General features: G+C 38.7%; 3 protein-coding genes and 1 non-coding gene across 4 annotated transcripts; all 4 read right to left on the reverse strand.

Moving 5' to 3' along the window:
• Positions 1-3,148: 3,148 nt before the first annotated feature.
• chmp4ba (charged multivesicular body protein 4Ba) lies at positions 3,149-12,700 on the reverse strand. The gene is made up of 5 exons (XM_051413823.1): positions 12,335-12,700; positions 6,820-6,997; positions 6,472-6,586; positions 6,162-6,288; positions 3,149-6,065 (listed from the first exon to the last, which is right to left on the reverse strand). The coding sequence occupies exons 1-5, from the start codon at positions 12,516-12,518 to the stop codon at positions 6,001-6,003; spliced, it is 669 nt and encodes a 222-aa protein (XP_051269783.1). The 5' UTR covers positions 12,519-12,700; the 3' UTR covers positions 3,149-6,000.
• A 1,188-nt stretch (positions 12,701-13,888) lies between these two features.
• LOC127371153 (uncharacterized protein C20orf85 homolog) lies at positions 13,889-15,933 on the reverse strand. The gene is made up of 4 exons (XM_051413827.1): positions 15,868-15,933; positions 14,639-14,720; positions 14,345-14,443; positions 13,889-14,179 (listed from the first exon to the last, which is right to left on the reverse strand). Exons 1-4 carry the CDS (start codon positions 15,924-15,926, stop codon positions 14,024-14,026), a joined length of 396 nt encoding a protein of 131 aa, XP_051269787.1. The 5' UTR covers positions 15,927-15,933; the 3' UTR covers positions 13,889-14,023.
• On the reverse strand, positions 15,310-21,322 carry LOC127371146 (rano class II histocompatibility antigen, A beta chain-like). Its single transcript, XM_051413820.1, has 4 exons — positions 21,239-21,322; positions 18,233-18,514; positions 17,340-17,612; positions 15,310-17,041 (listed from the first exon to the last, which is right to left on the reverse strand). Exons 1-4 carry the CDS (start codon positions 21,291-21,293, stop codon positions 16,911-16,913), a joined length of 741 nt encoding a protein of 246 aa, XP_051269780.1. The 5' UTR covers positions 21,294-21,322; the 3' UTR covers positions 15,310-16,910.
• On the reverse strand, positions 19,421-19,492 carry trnae-uuc (transfer RNA glutamic acid (anticodon UUC)). The gene has a single exon. It is a non-coding gene; the product is annotated as a tRNA-Glu (tRNA).
• Positions 21,323-26,195: the final 4,873 nt, after the last annotated feature.

Consider the following 26,195-nt stretch of genomic DNA (forward strand, 5'->3'; position numbering starts at 1 on the left):
TGCTGTGTGCACTGTTTTAATGGGACATTTGTACAGAACATACAATGGAAAGACAAGGTGAGGTGGTGGGGTTCATTGGCACCCAACAGCCAACAATCTTGCCCCTGGGGGTTTATAATAGGTAAATTAAGTGGAAAAAAAACACACAATCATTCTCAGTACAGATGGCAGACTTGCTGAGGTTATTTGCTAAACGCTTTAAACTACTCCCTACTCTACTTTGAACTGTTTAAAAAGATCAAAATTGCCAAGAAACAAACAAAAAAGGAACTGAAAAAGGCAGCAGATGAGAAGAGAAGAGTTTTACTGTGAGAAACATTGAGGAACAATTCAAACTGAAGCACTCACCGTGCAAAGATCATATCTTGTATCAATAGAATGGATGTGCGCATAATAATAATAATACACTACACGTCATAACACTGTGATAATGTTAAGAAGAAACTTTATTTGTCTAGCAACTAAATGCAGCCATAATGAGTAGCCTAATAGAGTAAAGAATGCAACATTAAAAAGATATAGTATACTCATATATATATGTGTGTGTGTGTGTGTGTTGTGTGTGTGTGTGTGTGTGTGTGTGTGTGCTAAGAATAGCTGTTGCCCAAACTTAACTCTAAGCCCAGGCTTGGCCTTTGCTCCAGTATATCCTCCATACCGGACCTTGTGTCACTGAGGGGAAAGGCCTCGCACACCTTCTTGCACAACTGCATGTAATATTGACATTGTGATACTTGATTGGGAATTAATTGATGTGGGTTTTGGGAGGCAGCAGATACAATTACTGAAGTTGTTTTCAATGATATTCAGTAGCTTTACACTGGGAATATTTAATGCAAAAAAAAATAAAACACCAATCATGGGAGACTAAAAAACAGCATGAAATCAAAGTAATGATTAATGACTGAATAATACAAGAAGAAGGCAAATTTTCTCATCAGGTTTTGTAGTTATTTCTCCCGTTTTACTGTCGTTTTGATGAGGGAGGACATCAGCGATAAGAGATATGACTGATTTATAAACAGCAGGCAGCTCAAATACCCTTTTCATTGAATTTAGATCACATACTCTTTTAATTTGTGCAGTTTAAAATGTTATGCCATTTCTGAGAAGCCTAACTCGTCCTGAAAATGACAACATACGGTTGAGAAGTGTATACCATTAGCCTACAAATACAGAGAGCGAGAGGCTAAGTTGAAGGAGCTAAACTCAGCACACTGGCAGAAACACTAGACAACAGCTAATTTAAGAGCATGTTTCAAGTGGTCTTGAGCAGCACCACAGCCCGACTGTCACCCAATCGGTCTGAAGTCTCGCATGTTTGAGTTTAAATTCCAAAACACTCTGGAGGAGGTGTACTCGGGTCTATATAATAAATAACATCCCACTGTGCCATCCCACACAAAATTACTGCAATTCTTTGTTCAGATTGTAAAATATCTAACTCACAAGGAATAATGTTTTTTTTTTTTCTTGTAAATAGGATTATTTGTACAGTAGGATTATTTTTCTCCCTTTTTTGCAAGCCACTAGATTATCAATAATAGAAGAATGCAACTGGTGCAAACAATGGATAGCTCTGCATTGTTGTGCCATTAAAACTGCATCTTCATATAGTAGCTCCCTTATTAAAGTATAATGAGGGAGCATTAAATTAACATCTGCAATGTAAAACATGCAAATGTTCATACCATGAAAAGACTTTCCCTCTTAAATTACACACAAAATAGCTTCACTGCTGACCTTTACATAAAACATATTTTGGGTCTTCAGTATACAGCGACCACCAAAAACCAGGTAATGAGGTCAAAGTTCAGAACAGCAGCATTTCTGCGCCACATATAAAGAGTAAGCGAGGATCAACAAGGTTCTCGGTTAACTTTGTGTAAACATGCGGGTCCAGTTAAAGGATCTTTGGCGTGAGAGCGGTGCATAATCCTACCTCTTTTTAAAGCTTTGTTCGGCTGGAATTTGAAACTTTTCAATGTTTGAGTGGCTTTGAGTAAAAGTCAGACTATGAGCAATATCTCAATAAAGATTTATACAAAAGCCGCCTCTTTGTAGCACATTGTAGTTTTGTGCTGACATTTAGAATTTTACTTTTACTCTTATCCTGTATTTCCTGCATTCATTATTCTGCTATCTCTTTGTATCTGCCAAATATATAAAATGTTGATATACCAACGTCTCTTTTCTCTTCCTGCAAAACATTTAAGCATTATTGATGACTCATCTTGGACTCTATGGGTCTATACATAAATATATCTGATTACATTTGAGAGGACTAGTTAACCTTGACCAACATATAAAACACCACTATATTCTGTTAGCTCATGGGTTGTGTGTTTCCATCTACAAAAGAACATGGTTGAGGTTTAATCCTATCTCTCTATGTCTACAGGCGGAAGAGGTGCAGATGATGTCCTGCTCCAAAACCACCGCACACTTAAATATGCCAAGTTGCATTTTGATTTGATCAAATCCCTCTCATAATTTTACTCCACTTTCATATTCTGTTGTTCGCATGTTAGCTATAGGCTCAGCAGTAAGGCTGCACAAGAAGGTAAAAACCACTATTTTGAGAGATACTGCAATACAGTTCACAATTAGTATGAAAATGCTCATTTTTGCATCTCAAATTCAACTATTAAAATGATGATGATGTGAACATTTTGGGGGTCTGTGGCAAACAAATCTTTTCAATCTGGAGAACAAGATTTGTTGGCCAGGGCATCTCTGCAGCACTACAGTTCTTCATTATAATGCTGTTTCGTCTCACATTTTACCGTTGCATATTGTGATTTCAATAATATATTAAGTTATTGTGGCGCCCTAACCAAGCTTACATGTAAAATCTGAATCTGAAAAGTAGCAAGTAACTGTAAAAATGAAATACACGTAGGAGTAAAAGCACCATGTTTCCATCCCTCTTAAATATAGTGGAGCAGAAATATAAAGTAGCATCAAATGGAAATATTCAAGTGAAGTATAAGTACCTCAAAATCTTACTTAAGTAGTACTCAGGATGGATGTGAGGTGATCATGACAGAGACAAGAAGCCTGAACACCAGGGTGCGCTACTAAGTATACAGAACCAAGATCCAGATGAAAGGGAAACTTATTTCTGTACGAATGGATGCAACAGTGCTGATATTTGCATCGAATCCCAACTTTATTAAGATAAACTGTAGACAACCCCAGTCAGAGAGCAACATGGCAGCCACACGGAAGATCTCCTGTCCAACCTCTTTGTACTGGTTAAGGTTGCACTATGTTTCTGTACAGCCAGAGAGAACATGAGTGATATCTGAGGTAAACAGAGAGATAAAAAAAAAAAAAACTCTATTGGCATATGCAAGTTTTTTTCAATAGTTTGTCTTTAAATATCAGGACCGGGGTCGACCCGCTTACAAATAGTGATATTGCATTACAAAAAAGAGCAAGTTTCAAATCACTACTTCATTTAATTGATTCATTTAAAGACATGTTTAAATTACAGTCCCAAGCAGCTGTTCGATTCCGGATCGACCCCGGTCCGCCCATGCATAAACATGTCTGCCGATAGAAGGAGGGAAGTGTGTTTTATCAGGAAGACCAACACGGAACCAACACGTCTCATGTTCGTCTCTCAATGTCAAACTCGATTTTGCACTACAGGTGAGTCAAGAGCAGATATGACAAAAAAAATTCCAGCTCACCGTTTCAGTTTGACTAAATATTCACAAGAGGTCACTGTGTCAAAAGGCTGAAAAAACATCACACACACTCACACACATTATCTTTAATCAACTAATGTAGGATTTTCTCAGATTACATCACTGTTAAACCACAGACAGTCAAGGCGCTGGAGGTGACAGGCACATGTGATTTTAAATTGAGTAACAGAGGCCTTCCATGGTGTTGTAATGTGCCCTCTGGCAGCCATATTGAAGCTCTGCAACTCCTACAATTTATACCATAACAGTATTAAGAGTAGGTTTGATTGATATCTGTGCAGTTTCTGACAGAGAAATTATATTTCTACTAATCCATCTGATTTATGTATTAAGATGTCAGCAAGGTAACTAACAGTCGGTGTCTTGTTTAAAGTAAAGTGGTATAAATCAGCCAGATGACTGAGATTGTTTTTTCATGTAATTTGGGTGAAACTACACCATCCAACCCATATCTGGGCTCCATCTTTCATGAATTCCTTAAAGGGTTATTACAGTGATTTAGTGTTGTACTTGCATGGAGTCGGGGAACTTGAAAAGATCGGTCCACGTTGAAGCAGCAGACGCCGAGATATTCTGACCTTTAGCACCTAGAATGAGTCACATTATCTCTCTCTAGGGTCAATTATAATATTGATTGATAAGTACTTCAACCTTTTTTAGGGACAGCGCTATGACATCATTCAATTGAATTTAGATCTTTCAGACAGTAGAGCATCTTGGTGGTTTCTCAACAGCCAGCACATTCTCTTCTGAAAAGGGAAGGAAGAGCAGCCTTTCATATCTAAAAGTGAGTTGACAGATTTGGAAAGAAATGAAAGAACTGTGTTGTCTTACTTAATTTAATCGGACTGCAGCTGTGCAGGGTTGAGCTTGTTCTGGTGGCTCGGACTGAGCGAGCTTAAAAAGACATCGAGGACCATGACGAAGAATCTACTGTCAAAGTCCACCCACATAATCAAGTACCTGATTACCCTACTGAATCAACCAGTGGTTCCTGGTTCCCCAAAGGGTCCAAAGATATATTTCACAATGTATATTCATTTTTTTTTCTGATTTATGTCTTGTGTAAATATTTATCTCTTAAAACCACTGAAAATCCTTCAAATGAAGCAAAACGGTAAATCACACTTTTCACACTCACGTCAGCCTGTGACGAGGAATCACAGGAAAACACTGACACTTGTTTTAAAAGGGTCACAAGTCAAAAATGTTGGGAACCACTGAGCAAAGGTATCAAGTAGACGAGTGAATAGAGCCTGTTAGAATGGTCGCTGTAGAGGATCTTTTTCACATCTCTTGACATGTCTGGGTGTTAAATGTTTCACTAAGCAAATTCTTCAAGGGACGTCTATGCTTGAGGCAGCCATGTCTGCTTAAATATCTGAGAAATGAAACTGCAAATATATGAAGCTGCAAAGCCGGTTTTTCATATATTCCCTCTTTTTTTCACATGACAATTTAGTAATTTGATTAGATCCAGGCTGCCTAATAACAAGACGTTCCACGCGGACACTCTGCGATATGGCTGACGGAGGGATCAAACCCTGGATCCTCCCATGACAAGATGTTACCACTGCTGTAACATGCCATCGTTTTGTAGTTTGACAGTGATATTTCAAAGAGAAAGCCGTACATGTTCATCATTTATATATATATATATTTTTGCAGCTGTTGAGATTTAGCAGAGACATGTAGACGATGGGTTGTCGTCATCACCGTAGAAGAGCAGAAAGATGACAATGCAGGAAGCAGAAAAATGGCTGAGTCATGTCGTCTTTCTGTTTTTTCTTTACACATTAGTTGATTCTTCACATTCCTCCCAGAAACAAGAATCACCATGTTCCTCCACACACTCTCCCCTAGAAGTATGCACTTGCACGCTTCTGACAGTAATAAAAAAAAAAAGTACACATTCATGAACTCTTTTTCCTCACAAGGAGAATAGGATATACATAACCACAGGCTGTTAGGGCATGACATTTACTCTATGCCCTTAAGAAACAGAGGAGTGCACAGCTGGAGCAAAGAGATTCTTACTGTAATATTGATCAGAAGAGAAAAGCCTGGGTTCATTTCAAGTCAGTGAGTATGTGTACGAGTGCATACTTTAGGTTTGGGGTGTGGTTAGATATTGGGATGTAGGCTTTAAGACAGAGCAGCATGCCAAAAGCCAGCTCAGCAGCCCAGAGTCCTTGTCTCTCTTCCATCCAGATGTCTGGGACCAGCCTGGTAGCACAGAGACAGACAGGAGAGGGGCACTGGCTAGCTAGCAGGGCAAGCTAGCTTAGTTAGCCGCCCAGGCCTCGAGGTCTGCCATGTCGTCTTCGTCTTCCTCCACCTTCTTCTTGGCTAAAACGGGAACAGAAATAAAACATTTAATGATCTTATTGTGTGGATTCTTGTGATGTGGACGGCATGCTGCGCAGTGTGTGTGACATATCATACCTGGTCTAGATGGTAGTGATGTGGATGGTACGCTGGGTAGAGGAACGTCCTCTGTTCCTTCCACTTCCAGAAGATTTCTATCCAGTTCTTCCTGTTCCAGCTCCTCCAGCTCAGCCATAAGCTCATCCTGAACACACACATAAGTAATCAAGCAATCGGGTTTGTGCTGGCACGTCACAGACACAGACTAATTCATGTTAGAGTGAAAGGATGTTTTCTCTATAGCCTATATATTTTGATCCTGGCTCTACTGGTTGAAACACAGGTAAGGTTTCTGAGTTCCCAAAATGGTTCTCGTCTGTGTTCTCACCTCATCGTAGTCTTCTCCGAAACCGATCGGTCTGGAAATTACATCAGAGATTTCTTGAGCCACTTCCTGTTGTTCTGTGATGTCTGCCATCAGATCGTCTACTTTGTCTATATCCCTGTGAACCAGGAGGACACACAGAGGGGAAGAGAGAACACGTGCCATTTAGATTCTTGGACTACCAAACAAAGGACAAGCAGAGACGATTCTTTAGATCTAGAGATCACAAGCTAGTAGGGAACATTAAGGACAGCTGAGGAATGAAGTCATTGTTTTTTTTAATCCCTTTGACTTCATCCTCCTGCATGCAGTAACCTAAAGTACGAACAACAACCCATAACTGTCTCTTACATGTTTTCGTGTGCAGCCTTCATTGCCTTGGCGGCGTAGCCCATGTTCTTGAGCACTTCTGTGTTGGTGTTGGCGTTCTCTAGCGCCTCCCTCTGGTACTCAATGGTAGACAGCGTCCCGTCGATCTGACCCAGCTGCTTCTCGTACCGCTTTTTCCTCTTCAAGGCCTGTAGAGCCGCTGGACAGACAGAGAAAGGGTGGGACAGTTAGCTCAGGAGAGAGGGACAACTCCTGCTCATTGAAGAGGCTGTAGACTCTCTCGGTCTTGCTTAAAATTCCTGATAAAACAAAATCGTGGGTGTTGATAGGGCTTCTTTTGAGGGTAAACTAGTGTTTTAAATGTAAATCTTTTCGTTAAAGTGCGAGAAAGAGAGAGATAACCAGACGATTCAGAAGCGCACATAACTGAAGACAAAAGACACTGTGCTTCTGAAACACTGCGACAGGTTTGCAACAAGGCACAGCACAACCAGAACATGAAGCCCTGACCGGTGGACCTTTGGTTTTAAGTGATCGTGCAGCAGGAGCAGCTTGCTTTGTGTGAGTGCTGGAAGGACAGAGTGGGAGCGGACGGAGCTGTGCTGCAGTCAACTGTTTGCATGTTGAATTACAGTGTTTGTCCTAATGGAGCAGGACTCTACTAATCTGATAAAATCCCGTCTGAGCCAAATCTCTGCCTGCAGACACATTATGCTTCAGTCAGGCTGTTTTAGGTTGGTCTGCTCACCATCTTGAACAAGACCTGCGTCTCATCAAGCTCACTGGGATGATCAAATCTGGAAATCTGTTGGACCGGCTGGGATTTCCACCACAGAGAGGAGAGCTGTAAATAGTTTTGGTGGGCTACAAACAAGGGACACTTCAAATTACTGCTGAAACAATTAGTTAATTAATTAAATTAATCAACTATTTTGGCATTTAGATTAATCATTTCAGCCATTTATGAAGCAAAAGAACAGCTTCCTGAATGGGATGCTTTTTTAATCTGATGGATTTACTGAATAACTTGTTTTTAGATTGTTGGTCAGGCAATAAACGTGGCTCTTTTCATTATATTCTGACATTTAATAGAAGAATACATTTGTTGGCGGAAAACATTTTTGGATTTCATTTTTTTTTTCATGAAATGACATGCAGGTTTAAATACCCAAAAACAATTCTCTAAACCAGAACACAAACACAAACACAAACACGGGAATTCCCTATTGGTGCTGTCATGGGAAATCACCTCATCATAGGAGATAGTGCTGAGTCATGTATAAGGAGGGAGGAGGGAGGAGGGAGGTGAAATAAAAAGAGAGACATATTTGTGCTGATGTGTGTTTGGATTACAGCTTCATTTTAGAATCAAGATTAGAACATGAGCTAGAAGTTACATAATGTACTTTAGCTTTTGAAAAGATCGAAGTTAATGTTAGTTAAGATTAGGATTTGGGTTTAGCAGTCACACACATGCTGTTGCCCTCTGGTGCAGCAACAGGTAACTGAAACTAAAGATGACGTTGTTGTGGAGAGTTCAGTGGAAGGCAGTCTGCTGTTATCTGATTCAGACACTTCAAAACAGACAAAGTGTCAGTTAATAGTGCATATTTTATGTTTTTTAATTAAATTATTTATACAAATATGCACAGAAATAAGCAAAATTAGCTTTCATCCTGTTTCAAAGTTCTTAAAATTCAAAATTCTGATCGTGATCATGAAATGATGATCGGTCATAAGATCACAAAGAATAAAGATCACACCTGTTCACATCTTTTGGACACACACACACACACACACACACACACACACACACACACACACACACACACACACACACACACACACACACACACACCAATCTAATGTATGTGGTTGGTCTGTTCCACCAGGAGCCAGACAACTGCATATAGTTTCAGTGTCATCAGATTATTTCGGCACCCGGTCCTATTCCTGGACTGATAACATCGTTACCCAACATCACACAATCATTATCACATTATCCGGGTTGCACAGCTGCATTCAGACCCCCCCCGGATTTCTCGAGGTCACTTCTGTGACCCTTCTTGTCGTCCTGCTCTGTTCTGCTATCCACTTAAAAACCTCAGCGGCATTTTACAGTAGCAAAGTCCGATTTACAAATAAAATAAATTACAGTTTTGCTTCCATGAGCTCTATTCTGGTATCATTTACCTAGACAAAAGGCCTTTTAAACATATTTAGGAATACACTGCTGACTTAGCATGATGTCATTCTTCAGTTCTTTCCTGATTGATCCAACTCTCTATAGCTTGGAGGAAAATCCTAAATGGAAAATGCTAAACAAAGCCAAGGAGCCTTATTAAAATACCTGGTGCCAAACAGGGAGAAGGAGGTGAAGTACAGAACAGTAAATAATGTGGAAACAGCAAGCAAACTTAAGAGAGCCATCAAGTAGATGCTGTTATCATAGATGTTAGGTTTGGTAGGTTTGGTGTGTTTGCTGTGAGGAATGTGAGGATTGTGCGCACTGTGACAGGACAAACTATGTTGAAAATCAGGTTTTAGTGTTTGCAGCTGGTGTACCAGGTAATGGGGTAACAGGGACTTTTAAAAAAACAGCTGTAAATGAGCTCACAGTGCTCGTGGTCTGAGTGTTGGTGCATTGTTCCTAGAGATGATTTGTGGTTGCATCACAAACCTCTCTGCAGCCACAGCTTGCCATTTGGCTGTCTGTATCAACGTGATGAGCAGCGGCACAGTGACACAGTGTGTTCCCCAAAAGCTCAAATAAAATCTTCACTGCGGTTAAAGCTGAAACAGGAAGAACGTAACCTGTGTGGACTGTCATGTAGAAAACCCGCTGCAGGTTGGTGCTACAGGAGGTTAACTATCGAATACTGAGAATGACAAGCCCTGTACTGGGTAGCTAAAGCTAGACAGACAGTTTCCTGCTGTGGTTGCTCTGCCTCTGTTTGACAAGTACAACGGCACTCCCATAATACAGCTGATAAAGACAGGAGTGCTGTGTTCACTGCCCTCTAAAAACTATAGCAGTCACAGTAACAGGATTTTTATATTTACCAGGGCCAATGCACAATAATCAACATTGCTGTTTACACTTCAATGTCAATGTGCCGGAGTTACCTTATTCCTGGGCAGGCTATAACAAATGAGTGTCTTATTTCTACTTCTAATTGTTGGCGGTGTCACATTCATTAATACCAGTCACCATAGTACCCAGTTAAACTGTTATACTGGCACACCTCTATATGCAATAAACTAATTATCTCTAACAACCTGGCAAGTAAATGATAGCTCGTAAGCGGTCTGAGAGGGTTGACTGTTCCCGGACTGAAGGCTACCATCACAGTCAGCTGTCTTTAGCCCTCGTGAGTTTAAACAGTCTCACCTCAGCCTGCAGACTCATTTAGCAGAGACACTGATGTTAATATTTACAGAAAAAAAAACAGGAGATATTTGGCTGTAATGCATTCATCCATCCACCGTCTATACCTGATTATCCTGTTCATGATTATGAGGAGCTGGAGCCTGTCCCAGCATGCACTGGCTGTGAGCCAGTGTACATTGTGTACTGCTCCCGAGACCATCACAACAAATGTTTGTACTATGAATTGTTTCTAAAATGAAACCAGTTCAAAATGAACCAGAACCAGATTTATTTTTTTTAAAACAAAAAATGCATCTTAAATGGACTTGAATAAATTAACAATTACAAGTTAAAGCAAAGGTCTGGTCCTACTGCGTTTCTGTCTACACTGCTGGTTACACATGCTGCAACCCATGTATAGAGTTACAATATGATTGACGTATAGCTAAGCTTAATAAGCAGCAGTGCCACAGTGAAATGTGAAGGTAGAAAAAAAAACCTGCCTAGCATGACAAATAACTTCCCTGTATCTGTATCTGGAGATATACGCAGGATAACATCAGTCCAGAGGCGTTTAAATTTAGACCTGGTGCTGATAAACTTTCCCATCCTTTCCATTCTGCTGGGATCAGATCTCAATATTCAAATTGGTTGTTAGGACTAACGTGGCGTATCTCACGCCAAGGAAAGCGATGACGGGCTCTACTTAATCCTTTTTGTGTTTTTCCTCATCAAGTAAAAGATATCCACATACAGATTGCCGGTTACTACCGGCCCGGTAAATGGGGCCCGAGAAAACGGCGAGGACGCCCAACTCAGGTAAAAACAAATGTAAAAAAAAAGACTCACAAACTATCAACTCACAGGTCTTGGTGGCGCCAATCTAAAAAATATTCAAGCACACGTCCCAGCTAGAGTACAAAAGGTACATGAAGCATATAGCATTATGTTAATTCTACTGTTTTCCTTGCTAAGACAACTTTCCAGAGTTGGGTCATACTGGCCCAGTGTCTGGGCTTTAAACTGAACCTTCAGGTTTACACTTCATCTTCTGAACTGTGCCGTGAATGAGCACATTAACAGTATGGTCACCATTGTCACAGCTACGATCAGACGATGTTTGTCGCTGATAATGATCAGTCACAAACTTGTAGGCAGGCCCGGCCCCTCCCTGACAAGCTACCTGTTTTGACATGACATAATTTTGACATAATAAATAATTTATTAAGAATCTAAGGCAGTTGTAGCCTCATTGCATACTTCTGTAGGTTTGTTTTATGACAATCTCACAAAAAACTTTTAAAAGCAAAGACTAAAAACGTTTCCGTCTGCTAAAAAAATGATTTTTAATAAGTTTTCCTAGTTGTGACTTCCCTGTAACAGTAGTCAGAAATGATGCCCTGCTCTTGTCGAACCAGAAAAAAACATAAGTAATGTAATTGTGTATGAAATTATTAAATAATAGAGTGAAAGATACACATACATCTGATAAAACTAAAAATAAAATGAAGGAAGAAAACAGCAAGGAAAAACGTGTAATTTTGATTTGCTTTGTTTGGAGTCTTTACTGGCAGAAATTGACTAAATATTTCCATCCAGATGTTTAGAAGAGCCTTTTTGGGGCCTCTGGAAATACTTTGAACACAGCTGTGTGTGTCCTTAAATAAGTTTCTAGGTTTTTAAAATGAAAACAGGGATTTTATCTTCCAGAACAACTGCTACACCAACTCTTGATTTCTTGAATATAATGCTGATACAGTACATCGAGGCACAATCTGGGAGTAGTGTAATATAAATGGAGTAAACAGAAGATGGACGAACAGAAACTACAGTTTATGGATACTTCTTCAGGTCGATAGTTAAACTAAAAGCTCGTCGCAGGTCATATTTTATCTCTTCAAACTCGTGTTTAATGTTACCTGGTGTGTCAGTGAGCCTGTGAACTCGTCTCAGTGTGGACTTTTATTACCAACACTGTGCTTCCCTTTCAAACAAGACATTTAAAAATGGAGTCCACCTGTGTTCAGGTAGGAAAACTGTCAACTGCCAAACTTTCCTGCTCCCCCGTCTGTCGTTAGCCTCCGAGCTAACTAACTAACTAACTAACCAGCGGTTTTTAATAAAAAACCTCCAAGTTCAGGAGCTTTTTTCTTTCTTTTTCCTCACCTCGTTTGTTTTTCGTGCCGTTTTTCTTCGCCGTCATGAGCTCCTGGTCGATTTTCTTCTCTAGGAAATCTTGTTTTTTGGCCAACATCTCCTCGGTTTCTCTGAGTCGCTGCACAGCCTCCTGGGGTGTCGGCGCTTTCCCAGCCTTTCCCCCGCCGCCGAAAAACTTACCGATTAGCGACATTTTTGTTATTAAATGTGAACAGCGATGTGTTGTATTAACCGTACACAAGACGCCGGTACTTTTGGGATGCCGTACAAGTAAGCGTTAAACTGTTCTGTCGCCTTTTCGTGCCAACTATCGTCGCCGAGGCGAAGCCTGCCGCTGCTCTTGTTGTTGTTGACTCTGCTTCCGCCTTTTCCAGAGAGGCCTCGTGATGTCAATACGTCAGCGCCACGACGTGACTCATGCGTGAGACGTCAGAGGGGGGTTGCGCGGAGGTGTGTTTCAAATACTGAGGTGGCTTCAAATAGCTTTAATGGGGGTTGTTATTATTAGTAACCGTGGGTTCAATACTATACATGAGTGAATTGTACGTCTAGATAGAGATTGACAATATGTTTTACACTTTCCTTCTTCCATTTAAAATAACAGCTTATGTACATTTGTCTTTATAATATTGTTTTTCTTATATTGTTGTTCATCTTTATTTATATTTTTTCTTATTTTATGTTTATTGTTATGCACCAAGCAAAATCCTTGAATGTGAAAACCGTCTTGACAGTAAACCTGTTTCTGATTCTCATCAGAATAATAGCATATTTAAAATGTATGTACGTGCACATAATGTATTAATGGTAGTAGTAGCTGTTTCATATTTACGGAAGCGTATTGCATTCGCTTGAAAATTTATTTTTTGGTTTGTTTTTCGGAGTAATTATTTCTGTTTTTCTGAGTAATTTATTTTTATGGTTGGTTTTTCTGAGTAATTTCTTTCTGATTTTCTGAATATAATATTTTTTTTTCTGTTTTTTGAACTAATTTTTTTTCTGAGTTTAGAGAGCATTTGGCTTTTATTTTTTTTTGTTTTTATTTTATTTTTTTATTTTTTTCAAGTGAATATAATACATTAGCTTTCTGTCTGCTGAATTCTACATAATCTTGATCTGGTATTGTGCAATGACTGTTCAAAGAGCCCGTAGACATGTTAGAGTCAAGACATATAAAAATACTTTGCTTTAAATAATAATTTGTGTTATGGTTTTTACATGATTAATTTTAATTCCAGCCATAGAACATGTGCACACTGATCTGATCAAGAGTACATTTCTCCATGTGATTTGGTGTTAAAATACAGGTTAAGATGATTATTTTAAGAAATTATCCCTTGTGATCCTACGATGTGCCTGGTAAACTACAATCCAAGCACCCATTATCTTCATTTAAGCTCACAAAGCAAATAATAACTACTGGAAATAATGTTACTGGACTGATGGATCAAAGAATAAACAGGGTTCTGTGTATTTCTGCTGCCTCAAACCTTTATGTATAATAAAAAACAACAGAGCATTCCTCATATGGAATCTTGAGAAACACAAATTAACTTTTTAAAATATATTCTTGTGGTTTTATTTATATCTTTATTTGATGCTACATCCTCGTGGCTCACATAAGCCCTCTGGTTTTTCCTCCACATTCAATACTGAGTCAGTGATTAGGCAACATTACAAGGAATGGGTGGCGTCAAACTAGTTGCAAGAGTCGAAAGGCCAGCCCAGCTCCTTCAGAAAACTACGCCTCCCATGATGCACCGTGCAATACTTTTCCAGCTGAAAATCTGAGGGACCTGAACGCCAACCAATCAAGGCCTGAGTTGTCTGAGGGACTGCAGGAGAGGGGCTAACCTGGAGGAGAGAATGGATGGTGAGAAGGTTTGTGAGACAGACAGACAGACAGACAGACAGACAGATAGATAGACAGATAGATAGATAGATAGATAGATAGATAGATAGATAGATAGATAGATAGATAGATAGATAGATAGATAGATAGATAGATAGATAGCTCACTTGGATGGGTTTTTCTGGAGGGGTCGGAGGTCGTGCTGCCAGGTGATGGGGTAGCTTCATTCTGACCGTCTCCTTCAGTTTCACACTCTCCCTCTCGTACTGAAATACACACAGCAGAGAAAGACGTGTGTGTTTGTGTGATGCCCATGATGTGTGTGAATTCAAAGACTTTTCTTTCAAGAGGACAAGTTCTTTGTAGCTAATATTTGTAATCTGGTGTTTTTTTTCCACATCTAATGACCTCGTTGTTGTACTTTTTGAACAGTAGGGGGCAGTGTGTGTTTGCATGTTTACCTCTTTGTAAGTCTCAGTCAGGAACCCCCACTTGTTGGGCCAGACTTCTGCAGAGTCCTTCTCAACTTTTACATGTGCTTTCCTACACACAGACACATACACACACCACACACACACACACACACACACACACACATAATAAGAAACAGAAACAGGTGCCTCCACTACTTGCAGTGCTTTTCATCTGCTGACTCCACGCAAACTGTGAAAATATCATGTTACCTTCATTTAAATCCAGAAAGCTGAAGGTCCAATACTGGCAAGACTCATGGGAGAGCTGAGGTTGTTGAATGCTAACAAAATAATAAATGCCTTATCTTTGCTTAAACGAGGTGCTCATCAAATTTGCAGAAAATATAAACAGAAAACCTCAACATCAGCAAGAGCTGGAATAAAGAAGGCTGATCTGTCCCCTACTGCAGTATGTTGCTGAAACCATAATTTATATATATATATATATATATATATATATATATATTATATATATATATATGCGCTGATATATATGCTGCTTTCTTATTATAATGAGTTTAATTTTCCCAAAAACTACATGAAGTCACAGAAACATGTAGAAGAATAATAATAACAACAGCCTATGATATAATTATGGAATGATTTCATTAATACTTTCAATAAAAAACTTAATATACTCTAAATAAATAAAGAGTCAATTTTCACATTGTAACACAATATCTTTTATGATGCATTGACATATTTTTTCTCATTATTACTACGTATGAAGGAATTAAACTTTTACTTAACACTTTTTCTCATTGTGGCATATGATTTTATCTCTTCTAACAAACACCTGTTCTTGCTGTATTTACTATATTTCACACCAAGGGGGAAACACAATGTGCTTCACATGAAGATTAAAAAGAAAAGGAACAAGGGGAGGATTCAAAATAATAATAAGGATGATAACAAGACTACCAGTAATATTAGTAATGGTAAGTGCAACAACAGTAATAATGATAATACTCATTCACAACAAGCATACAGAAAGACTGGACTATGTCATTCATGTATTGAACATCTTATATGTTTTAAAACAAGACAGATATCAGAAGATAATATTCGGTAATATTAAACATCCAGTTCCACATGAATGACCCCCACCAATACTGCGAACATCTTTCCAAATGCTTAAGCCCCTTTTCAAAAAGAGTGATTTAAATAAAACACAAATGACACACAGCAGTGAGAAAAGTAAAAGTTAGCAGATTTACCAGATTTCATCTTGATGCACAAAGTTGATGGGTTCAGATGTTCGCTGTGAATCCGCCATCTGTCCTGACCAGTGTGTGTGTGTGTGTGTGTGTGTGTGTGTGTGTGTGTGTGTGGTTTCTTTCTCTCTGTGCGGCTAATGTTTCACCTGTGTGTAAGCCACACTGAAAGACCTGTTTACCGTCGTCATGGAGACGGAGGTTCCCTGACACATATATCTCTTCTCTCTGTCCTGTGTGTGTAACCGTGGTGACGCTGGGATGGAACCACCGGAGGGTCACAGGGAGCTCAGACGCGTTGGTGTGTTCAGAGTCCAGAGTGAAATATCTCAACAACTGTGAGATGGATCGCCATGAAGTTTGGTACAATAATTGATGATCCCCAGATGATTAATACCAATTAGTTTTTGTCATCCAATGACTTTTCATGTAGCGCCACCAGCAGGTCAAAGTTTAAACTTAGCCAGTAAATTAATTCACCATTTTGTACTCACATTCATGGTTAGGTGTTGATTCCTATTGACTTTGGTGATTTCCTTTCATCCAACATCATCCTAATCATTACCAGTACATTTCTTTATGAGCAAATACCGGCAAGATTAATGAAATCAGTGTTTTAGCATTGTCACTGTCAGAATTTAGCTCAAAGCAGAGCCTGAGTACAGCCTAACAGAGCTGCATGGATGTAGACTGTTGTTGCACAGAGTCAACGATTTATTGGTCCATTGTTAAAATACTCACATCTTAAGTCTTACAAACATTACTATCAGCTTTGGTGAAGCTTCAGTTTGAGAGAGGGCCAGCTAGAGCAGCTATGAGTTACTATCTAGTTACGGATCAGAAGCTACTCAGAAACATCTATATGCACTGTGAATAATAAATAACCGGCTGCCTGTATAAAGCATTGAGTTGGATGTTCTTCTGACCGTTTTCACGTCACTTCCACAGCAAAATATACAGCATTGTTTGTATTAAATGTGCATATACACATTGTTTTTCATTTATTTTTTTATATTAGATGAAAATGTTTCAGGTTATTTACTGGATTATAAAGGGTTTGAACATTGCGCGTCACAGCGTTTCCTCCTGTACTGGATCAGTCCCACGGACAGAAACACTGCTCCCAACAGTAGAGCACAAACTCCACCAATCAGGTAACTCCTCTCAGACTGACTACCTGCAACAAAATGATAAGAGAAACATATATTTCATGCCTATTAATGACAAAATATCAAATCAATTTCAGTATTAAACTAATTCATTCATCTAATCTAATCTAATCTAATCTAATCTGAATTTATCTGATCTAATCTAATCTAATACAATTCAATTCAGTGTTATTTTTATAGTGCCAATTCCTAACAAAAGTTATCTCAGGACACAAATAGAGAAAGTCTAGACCGTACTACTTATAAAATTAATCTAATCTAATCTAATGTAATCCATCATAAATAATATTGTCCTTCCATTCTCACCCCACTCATAGATTTTGGGCTCCCTGAGGCTGGCGTGCTCCACCATACAGCTGACTCTGTCCTGTCCTCCAGGTGTGTACTCCAGGTAAGAGTGGACCTGATAGGTCCAGTCCCCGTTGGTCATGACCTCGCTTATGGTCACGCCCGAGGTCACTTCCTGTCCGTTCTGGTACCACGCCACCCTGATAAATCTGGGGTAGAAGTCATAAGCGCTGCACACCAGCACGGTGCCGTTATGGTTGGTGGTCTCTGCAAGAGTTACGCTGGGTTCAGCTGAAATCAGAAGAATTATGTTTATAAATGACTGATCATGTAGCCAAGGGGAAGCATTTAAAGACTGAACGCTTGTGTAACTTCACATTATGTAGAATCTGTCACAGTGAAACTCACAACAATGAAGTTTCAGTCATGTGAGTAGAAACATGCAGTTCTCGGTTTTAGGCGAAGTTATGTGCTGAGACTTAATCTTGGTGGATTGTTTCACCACATTTCACGCTCTCTAGCTGAATTTCTGAAGATTTAGAAATAAAACAATGTATTTCTAATTCCACCATTTAATGCTTTACAGAATAATGTAATGTTTTTGAGTTCAAATATCTTAAATTGGGGGCTTTTTCAAGCAAATATTGATATATGTAGTAGTTTGCAATTAAATCAGAGTATATTTTTCAGCCCCCTTTAAAGTCTCCATGCTCCCCTCTGGCCCCCATATGAATATTTCTCTAGATCCACCCCTGACCCTCCAGTCCAGGATAGATGAAAATAATTCCAAAGCATCTCTTAAACCACAAAATGTTGCTTTTACAACCCTGTTTGTGTATGATTTATATTAAAGAAATAGTGTCCTGAGATAACACTTTAATACAATAGAATTTAAGTGTTCGAATATTCACCTATGTTTTCCTCAGTTGTGTTGATTATTAAACCGACGTTGTTGACACATATCAGTTGCCTCTCCACTTTTCTCTGTAGAGCATCTTGCTTGTCTTCATTTAACAGAGACGCAGTGATGAATCCAGCTGGAGTGAAGCCCGTCCAGTTCCCAACCGTGCTGTTGTACTGCATCGTAAACTCTTTGTTAAAATACCAGTCCACCAGATACTCCACCTGTGTCTGCTCGATGGCACACCAGAAGTCAGCGTACATGAAGTATCCATCTCCATCAGCAGCACAATCTGAGAGATTCACAAGAAAGATTTTAATAATAGTAAATAGTTTTTTAATGTGCAGACACAGTAGGTTCATTAGTATTTTTTAACACATGCATAAACATGCATGTTTACATGCAAAACCATTTCAGTTGTACAGTAAAAATTAAACTGTTTTTTCCTCATTTTCGGAATTCCTTTACATCCCTGTACTTTTTTCAGCTTTGACCTATTTGATTAGAAATTATTGGCTTCGTATTTTATAAGTAATTTTAGCAGCATGGCTCCAAGTCCACCAACAACTATTGATGTACGGCAGGCTGTAGCCAACGATATATAGCGCAATTCATTACTTATGGGAAACGTTTCAAGAGCAACAGGCTTATCTCCAAGCAGCACAGCACAAGGGAGAAGTGGGTGTAATGCGGAAGACGTAGCCAGGTCAAACCAACCAATAGAAACTCTTCTCTCGTCCACCAGCGTAGGCCCCGCCCATCAAGTGCAGTTGAATTCGCAAGCAAAACTTTAGAACTCGCAAGTAAAGAGGACTGATTTATAAGCACAATGGTTGTATGTTTTTACTTACAAACATTAGTTTTGATTGAAGTTGAAGAAATATGTTCTCTCATATTTTCTTTTCAATTGCAACCTGTTCTGTTTCGATCTCCAAAAAAATTGTTTTGATTGCCACCTACTCTTTTTTGCTTTCAAATCTCTTTTTTGGTTTCAAATCTATTCTATTTTAATGAATAATAAAGGAACAAAATTGTCTCCATAAAGGCTGTCAAACAGAAAGTCATTCATACAACAATGCACAGCAATTTGAGGTTCAGTATCTTGTTCAAGGATACTTCTGCATGTGGCAGGAGGAGCAAGGGATTGAACCATTGAATCTTCTGAGTAACCAAAGACAAGTCACACCAAGAGTTGTTGTTCCCATACCGGGAGTTGAACCCGGGCCGCCTGGGTGAAAACCAGGAATCCTAACCGCTAGACCATATGGGAGATGTAAAGCCTGTCACAGCCAAAGGAACATGGATTGCTTTAATATTGATTTAAATATTAAAAATATGTATATTTAACTGTGATCCAAACATATTAAAGGATGGGTTCACAATTTTTAAGGTCAGGTGCCCACACAAATGTTGAAACAGGTTTTACTTGCTATAAACGTGCCTCCAGTTCATACAGTGGAGTTTGTCCCCCAACGCTTACATTAAAAGCACATTACGAACTGATGTAATATCCAGTAAAAACAGGAGGGTACATGATGTTTCAAGAGTTAATATTTAATATTTTGCACAGGCCACAAAGATTTACCCAAATATCACATAAAGGCACATTTCATATCGTCTCTCTGTCTATAAGCCCACCTTCCTATACCTTCCTATACAGCACAGCACAGCACTGTGACAAAGTGCCAGTTCCTCATTCAGATCACTGGAGTGTACACAGAAATAAAAAAGGAGAAACTAAACACCCACAATCTGCAGAGATACTGACAACATGTGAAGAGGTTTACAGTTTGCAGACAAACATAACACCTTACTTTACATGGCTCAGTTCACTGAAAATACACATACAAAAGATGTGTCTCAAATCTTCTCAAAATTTTTAAAAAATTTTCCACAAAAAAGGACTGCAACCTCTCTTTTGCAAGTCTCTCGAAGCCTGTTGGTCTCTTGTGGCAGCCAGACTCTCTTAATTGCTCTGTTTCCTGAAGTACAGCATGGAAAATAGTTGAAAATGACCAGAAACAAGGCTCACTAAAAGCTTAATATAATGTAGTAATAAATAAAAACCAACATCCTTATGAAGAACAGAAACAATACATCTTCATAAATTTGATCACTTATCTCCCTCACTACCAAAAACATGTCTACTATTTTCTATGTATAGTAGACATGTTTTGTTGCTTTGAGTACAATATACTAGGCTATAGTATATGGTAATACATTCTACAGGAACCTTTGTGAGTTTATAACCCTAACACTGCATAAGGAATGAAGGAGATAAACAGGAAGTAGAAATACCACACAATGAAAGATACTAAATGTACTAAAAGTATCAAATATAAAAGTTAATAGGCGGGAGAAAGGTCCCTTTCAGAGTGTTATATCATAACACTGGTTTATTATTACTGATGCATTATGCATTTAAGCAGCATTAGCTGGTTTAGGAGCTGGTTTATAAATGATCCTCAGTTAAATCTATATAAATGCATCAAATTTACTAAAGTCACTTAAAATGTAATGGAGTAGAAAAAAGAATTTCATCCCAAATGTAGTGTAAATGTAAATATTCAAGTAAAGTACAATTAGCAGAATAATTACCTTAAGTACCGTGCAAATGGACTTAGTTACATTTCCATAATGTTAGATATTCAGGCATATTTTATGTAAAGTAAAAATTAAACATACACCACAACACAACTGGTTGAGAGGAGACCGACAGTAAAGTCTATTTTAAAGAATACAGCTCTCAAAGTATCAATATATCTATCATATCATTAAACATATCTGTCGTTTGAGTGTAAAAACAAAGTGTTGTTGTTAAAATCTGCCCTGTAGCAGCATAGCAGTTGTGTTTTTTCACTTTCAAGTTCATCTCAAGTTAAACTTCATAGAACATACCAGCAAGTATCCAGCCAAGTATTGGATATAAAACATTTGACCCTAACATGCTGTGTAGCCTGAGACCAGCAAAGATATCAGTGGATTCAATAAAACAGACAAAAGTGGAGTGACTCACCGTCCACAGACAGAGAGGAGAGTCCCAGAAGCAGCAGGCACACAAAGCGGTTCATGTTGAAACTACAGAGCGACCAGATTGTTGTGGATGCTCAACCACTGGTGTGCAGTCTGCAAATGATTCTTTCATTTCAGTAACTGTATTCACCCTGATGCTTTAAAAATACTGTTTAGCCCACAAATTCTTTATATATCACTCATTTGAAATAGTAAGTGCATTTTTAAAGAACATTACCAACAACAACATAATTAGAAAACATTTTTCATGAATGCAGCTTTAAAACGTGTTTAGTTTTTCCTACAATATCTGCCTGTGGCCACTAACATGTGTTAATTGCTCCGTTTACAGGGAATCTCTGTTGAGTTCAGACATTCAATGACTACAAATTAATTTCATTATGAATCACAACTTTCATAAATTAGGTCAAACACGTTGGATCCTAAAAAGATGTCTGACTTCTCACAGGAAGGTGAAACCGAACACCAATGAGAAACTGAAAGCAGCAGTCCTCAGCTGAAGCGGAGATTGGTTCCGCTTTTACTTTCAAACTTATTTCTTTCTTCCCTAATGTCAGTGTCTTTCTTGGTATTCTTTCATTCTAAGGTGGAGGTCAATATCATTCATAGAAAACGAAGCAAAGAAAGAAGAAAGATGCTGATAAAAGTCAGAACAACAAACCGCTCTTGCACCTCAATCAGTGCAAAGTTCTCTGCAGTAACTTTTATCCTTTTCATCAATCTTTTACCAAATAAGCGATTTGCACCTAAATAAAACATCAGCGGAAACACTAGAAATTCTAAAAGAGATCAAATATTGCAAAAAAGTTTTCATTTCCTTGGCTGAGGCCGAAAGTTGATCAATAAAAACAAAATGTGCCGCAATGCAAACAGATCATGATGCATATGAAGCATGTGACCTGTCACCTGAGAAAATGGCAGCTGATTGAAATCATCAGATCTGTGCAGATTGATTAAATTTGCTCAAATTAATGGAACTGGAACTTAATGAAACTAATTTTGTTGCGCCTTTTTATCTGCATTGGTTTAATGGCTCCCAGCTGGACAATTCGTGCCACATGCTGCACAGTTTATCTCTATGAGCTCAACTCCTGATATCTGCATAACATTAGTGGATGTAAACATTCATTTGCATTTTAATGTGGTAAATCTTTTTCTGCAAATCCTGTAGAATTTTTGCTGCATTTGGCGACAAACTGAGAACTGCTGAGTTTCCACTGTGAGCTTCAGCTTTTAAAGACATAAACCAGGGACTGAAACTCCAAACATTTAGACTCAACACTGTTTTGGGGTTCTTTTCAAGATTCATGAGGTTTATTGTCTTCATGCACAGAAGAAACTCATTGGTTTACAATACAATGGATATCTTACTTTGCCCGACTCCCTTTACACAACAGTGCAATAATAAGACAAATATACAACACAAATAGAAAAATAGAATAAAGTTAACTTTATCTAACTTTTCGTGTTAAAAAAGCACATTTTGGATAAGCTGATAAAAATATAACCTTAAAATGTAAATATCTGAGGCAGGTCTGAATGCAATCAGGTGTTGAATCCTGGTCTCCAGGATCAAATTCTATTGTTTTGTGTTTCCACCTGGTCTGGTTGATCATTTATGGAGATGTCCTGACAACATCCCACACATTCTCTAACTCAACCAAAACAAATCAGATGAGAAGAAGAGAAGAGATGATAACATTTTCACAAATGGAGGAGAGTGTCAGGAGGGAACACTAAAACTCCACACACGGTTTTATTAAAAAGCCTCACCACTAAGAATAGAGTAACTTTGGGCTAACAACCTGGAGCAAAGACTGAAACCACATCCTGTTAGAGAGTTAAGTCTGGTGTGTTATCATCTGTCTGCATGTCTCTCTCTCTCTCTCTCTCACCCCAACTGGTCGAGGCAGACGACCACCCACCTAGAGCCGAAGGGTCTGTCCTAGGTTTCTGCCTCTTAAAAGACAGTTTTTCCTTGCCCTTGTCTCCAAGGTCTTGCTCATGGTGGTACTGTTGGGTCTCTGTAAATAATGTTATAAGGAGTTCGGTCTAGACCTGCTCTATTTGAAAACTGTCCTGAGATAACTTCTGTTATGAATTGGCGCTATACAAATAAAATTGAATTGAATTGAATTGAATCCTCACTCCAGGCCCAGCACACAGAGACACACTGAGGAGAAGCTTTAGAAGGCTGCAGTGGAAAGAGTCTAACGGCGCCCCCTGCTGGATGATCGAGACCTAGTCTCAGGAGCTCTGACAAACGAGGAAGCCCGACCTCCATCGCCTTCAAGTTAAAGTTTCTTAAATAAGGAGGAAAACAAGTGTTGTTCTAAGAATTTACCTGATTTCTGTGTATATGGTTCTTATTATGATGATTATTATTATTATTTATTAGTGGTTGTAATACCAGATATCAGACATTTGGTAGAGAGGGCTACCACGCTCCAACCCTTCTCCAGCTCGTAGGAGGACTAGAGGTGGAAAGCTATGCTCGTTGTCATCTTACTGGACGGATGTCTTTTTTCTATACACACATGTGTTTATCAGAATGATTTCAAAGATATGGTAGTACCAAAATGTTCTGCTTCCTTGCTTCAGTTGCTGATGGTCCTGCTGCTTGCTGGTCAGGAGCTGATGAAGGTCCCCCTGGCTCTCCTTGAACTGGACCTCTGAAGTATTTCAAAATTACTCCTGCAAAGACAAAGCTCCTTAGGTTACCAAGCAATCAGAAGCAAATATTCATATCATATAACTGCAGCTATGTTGCACTATGCAAAACATTCTGAATCTGTTTTTATATTAAACATTACAATACACAGTGTCCCTGTTTAAGCAACTACCAGTTTTTTCTGTGTTTATCTCCACATTATACTAGTTAATTAATAAAAATGAAGGTAAATGAGTGATGAGCCCCATATGATATAAAGGGAATATGTTTGCATATATCTTGCAGTGCATTACAAAGTGGACAACTAGCAGTCTCATGCAGTACAGGACACTTTAAATATACAGGTTTGTTCAAATTAGTAAACTACATTGTCACAATATATATTCTAATAAATTTGGCAAGGGGGGATTCAACTAAGTTAGCAGATTTGTCCAGTAACCAAACCACAGTAAATAAAAATACAATAGAGCAAAGAATTGGATAATATTTCAGAGTACAGTGATCATTTAAAATTCATAGTGCTATATGAATAATCCACTGCGATACTGCTACTACTACTACTATCTATCTTATCTATCTTCTATCTATCTATCTTACCCTATCTTACTACTACTAAAAGTAACAATAATCAGTCTGATAATAATTGGTTTTATTTATACAATAGTAGCACAGGTCTATGCTTGAGACACATTTATTTGAGTCTTTTTGTAAAGCAAACTCTGGATGAAGCTGACTTTATTTACATACATACAAACAATCATCACTTTAGCTGAGGTAGCTCACATTTATCTGAGGATAGCTGAACAAAAGTAACAAACTAACTTATTCAGAAGTTGGCATTATGTGTCCCCCTCCACCCCACATCAGATGCCTTACCTTGATCCTGTGGTCGTTTCTCTGCACCAGACGCATAAGTACGTTTCGATGACGTTGTAATGAGCGTCTACCTTTATTCCCATCACTTCAGCGGAAGGTGGGCGGCTGTCAATCATCCCGTCAGACCTGTCGGAAAGACGTCACTTACCACGTGACAGCCCAGCCCAAAGGTGATTTTGACCTGATTACCCCACGAACACTTACATGCTTTGCAAATAAATGCATAATGAATGCATGCAATACATGCAAATAAAGACAGGTGCTTTTAATTCTCCAAGATAGAATAAAATATGAGGCTGAACTTGCAGTTTGGGGGCCCCCTGGTGGCTGCGGGGCCCTATGCAGCCGCATGGTCCGCATATAGCAAGAAACGGCTCTGGTGACACTGATTATACATTATAGGAAATCTCATTGATTGTTACCATGGAAACATAGCTCTTAGTTCACAGCTTGATAGACAGCTCTGCAGATAAGGTGTTACAGTACGTTTGTCTTTGTTTCTGTGCAGCAGTCTAACTCTGCATTACGTTGTGTTACAGAGACACAAGGTGGCGTTCTAATCAAACACATCAGCTCTTGTTGGTAAGCGTGTCGACGTCAGGGGTCAGTCTTTACTGCTGCTCTGATCTGTCTTGACTTTAAAAAAAAACTGCAACAAAATATTTAAATATACTTTATGATTCATTATGATTAACCTGTTTGCACCTTCAAACCAACATTGTATGGCTGTATTACTATAAAATGAAATGAAATGTATCTCTATGTAAAAAAAAAAAAAAAAAAAAAAAGTGACACAACAGACTTTATTTAAAGATCAACAACTTCCATTAAAGAAATGAATCAGCAATTCATTAATACTAGCAACTATCATTAATTAATATTTCATTCTTCTTGGCCTGATCACATTTGTTCATTTGTACTTTTAAAATGTTCACAAAAGCCAAAATTACTATTATTATTATTTATTAATGACTTACTTGTTAAATGTAATTACTTGTTAAACAAAGATAATAGTGCTCTTAAACATCTCCAGGCCTGGAAGATGAATAGTTTTCAGACTTTTTCCAGGACTTCTCTCACCGACTGTAGAAACTGCATGTGAGTTTCCACTTTCGATGTTTACCACAACCCGCAGCCTGTGTTACATTATTACTCTCAGGACAAAGAGGGTCCCCCCCCCCCAGAGTACCGTTATCAGGCCCATGTCTTTACGTCAGTGTACCTGGTACTTTAACCTCTTCTTCTCCAGCTTCTGTTTGCTGTACAGTTTGAATCACACATTGCACAGTTCAGACCGAGGCTGAATGACACTCTAGTGTGTTTTGTACCTGCTGCTGTCGTCACTCCAGTTATCACACAGAGTTTCCCGAACCCTGAGGTATTGCAAAGGCTC

This window comes from Dicentrarchus labrax, unplaced genomic scaffold (assembly GCF_905237075.1).
Source record: "Dicentrarchus labrax unplaced genomic scaffold, dlabrax2021, whole genome shotgun sequence".
NCBI classification, from domain to species: Eukaryota; Metazoa; Chordata; class Actinopteri; family Moronidae; genus Dicentrarchus; species Dicentrarchus labrax.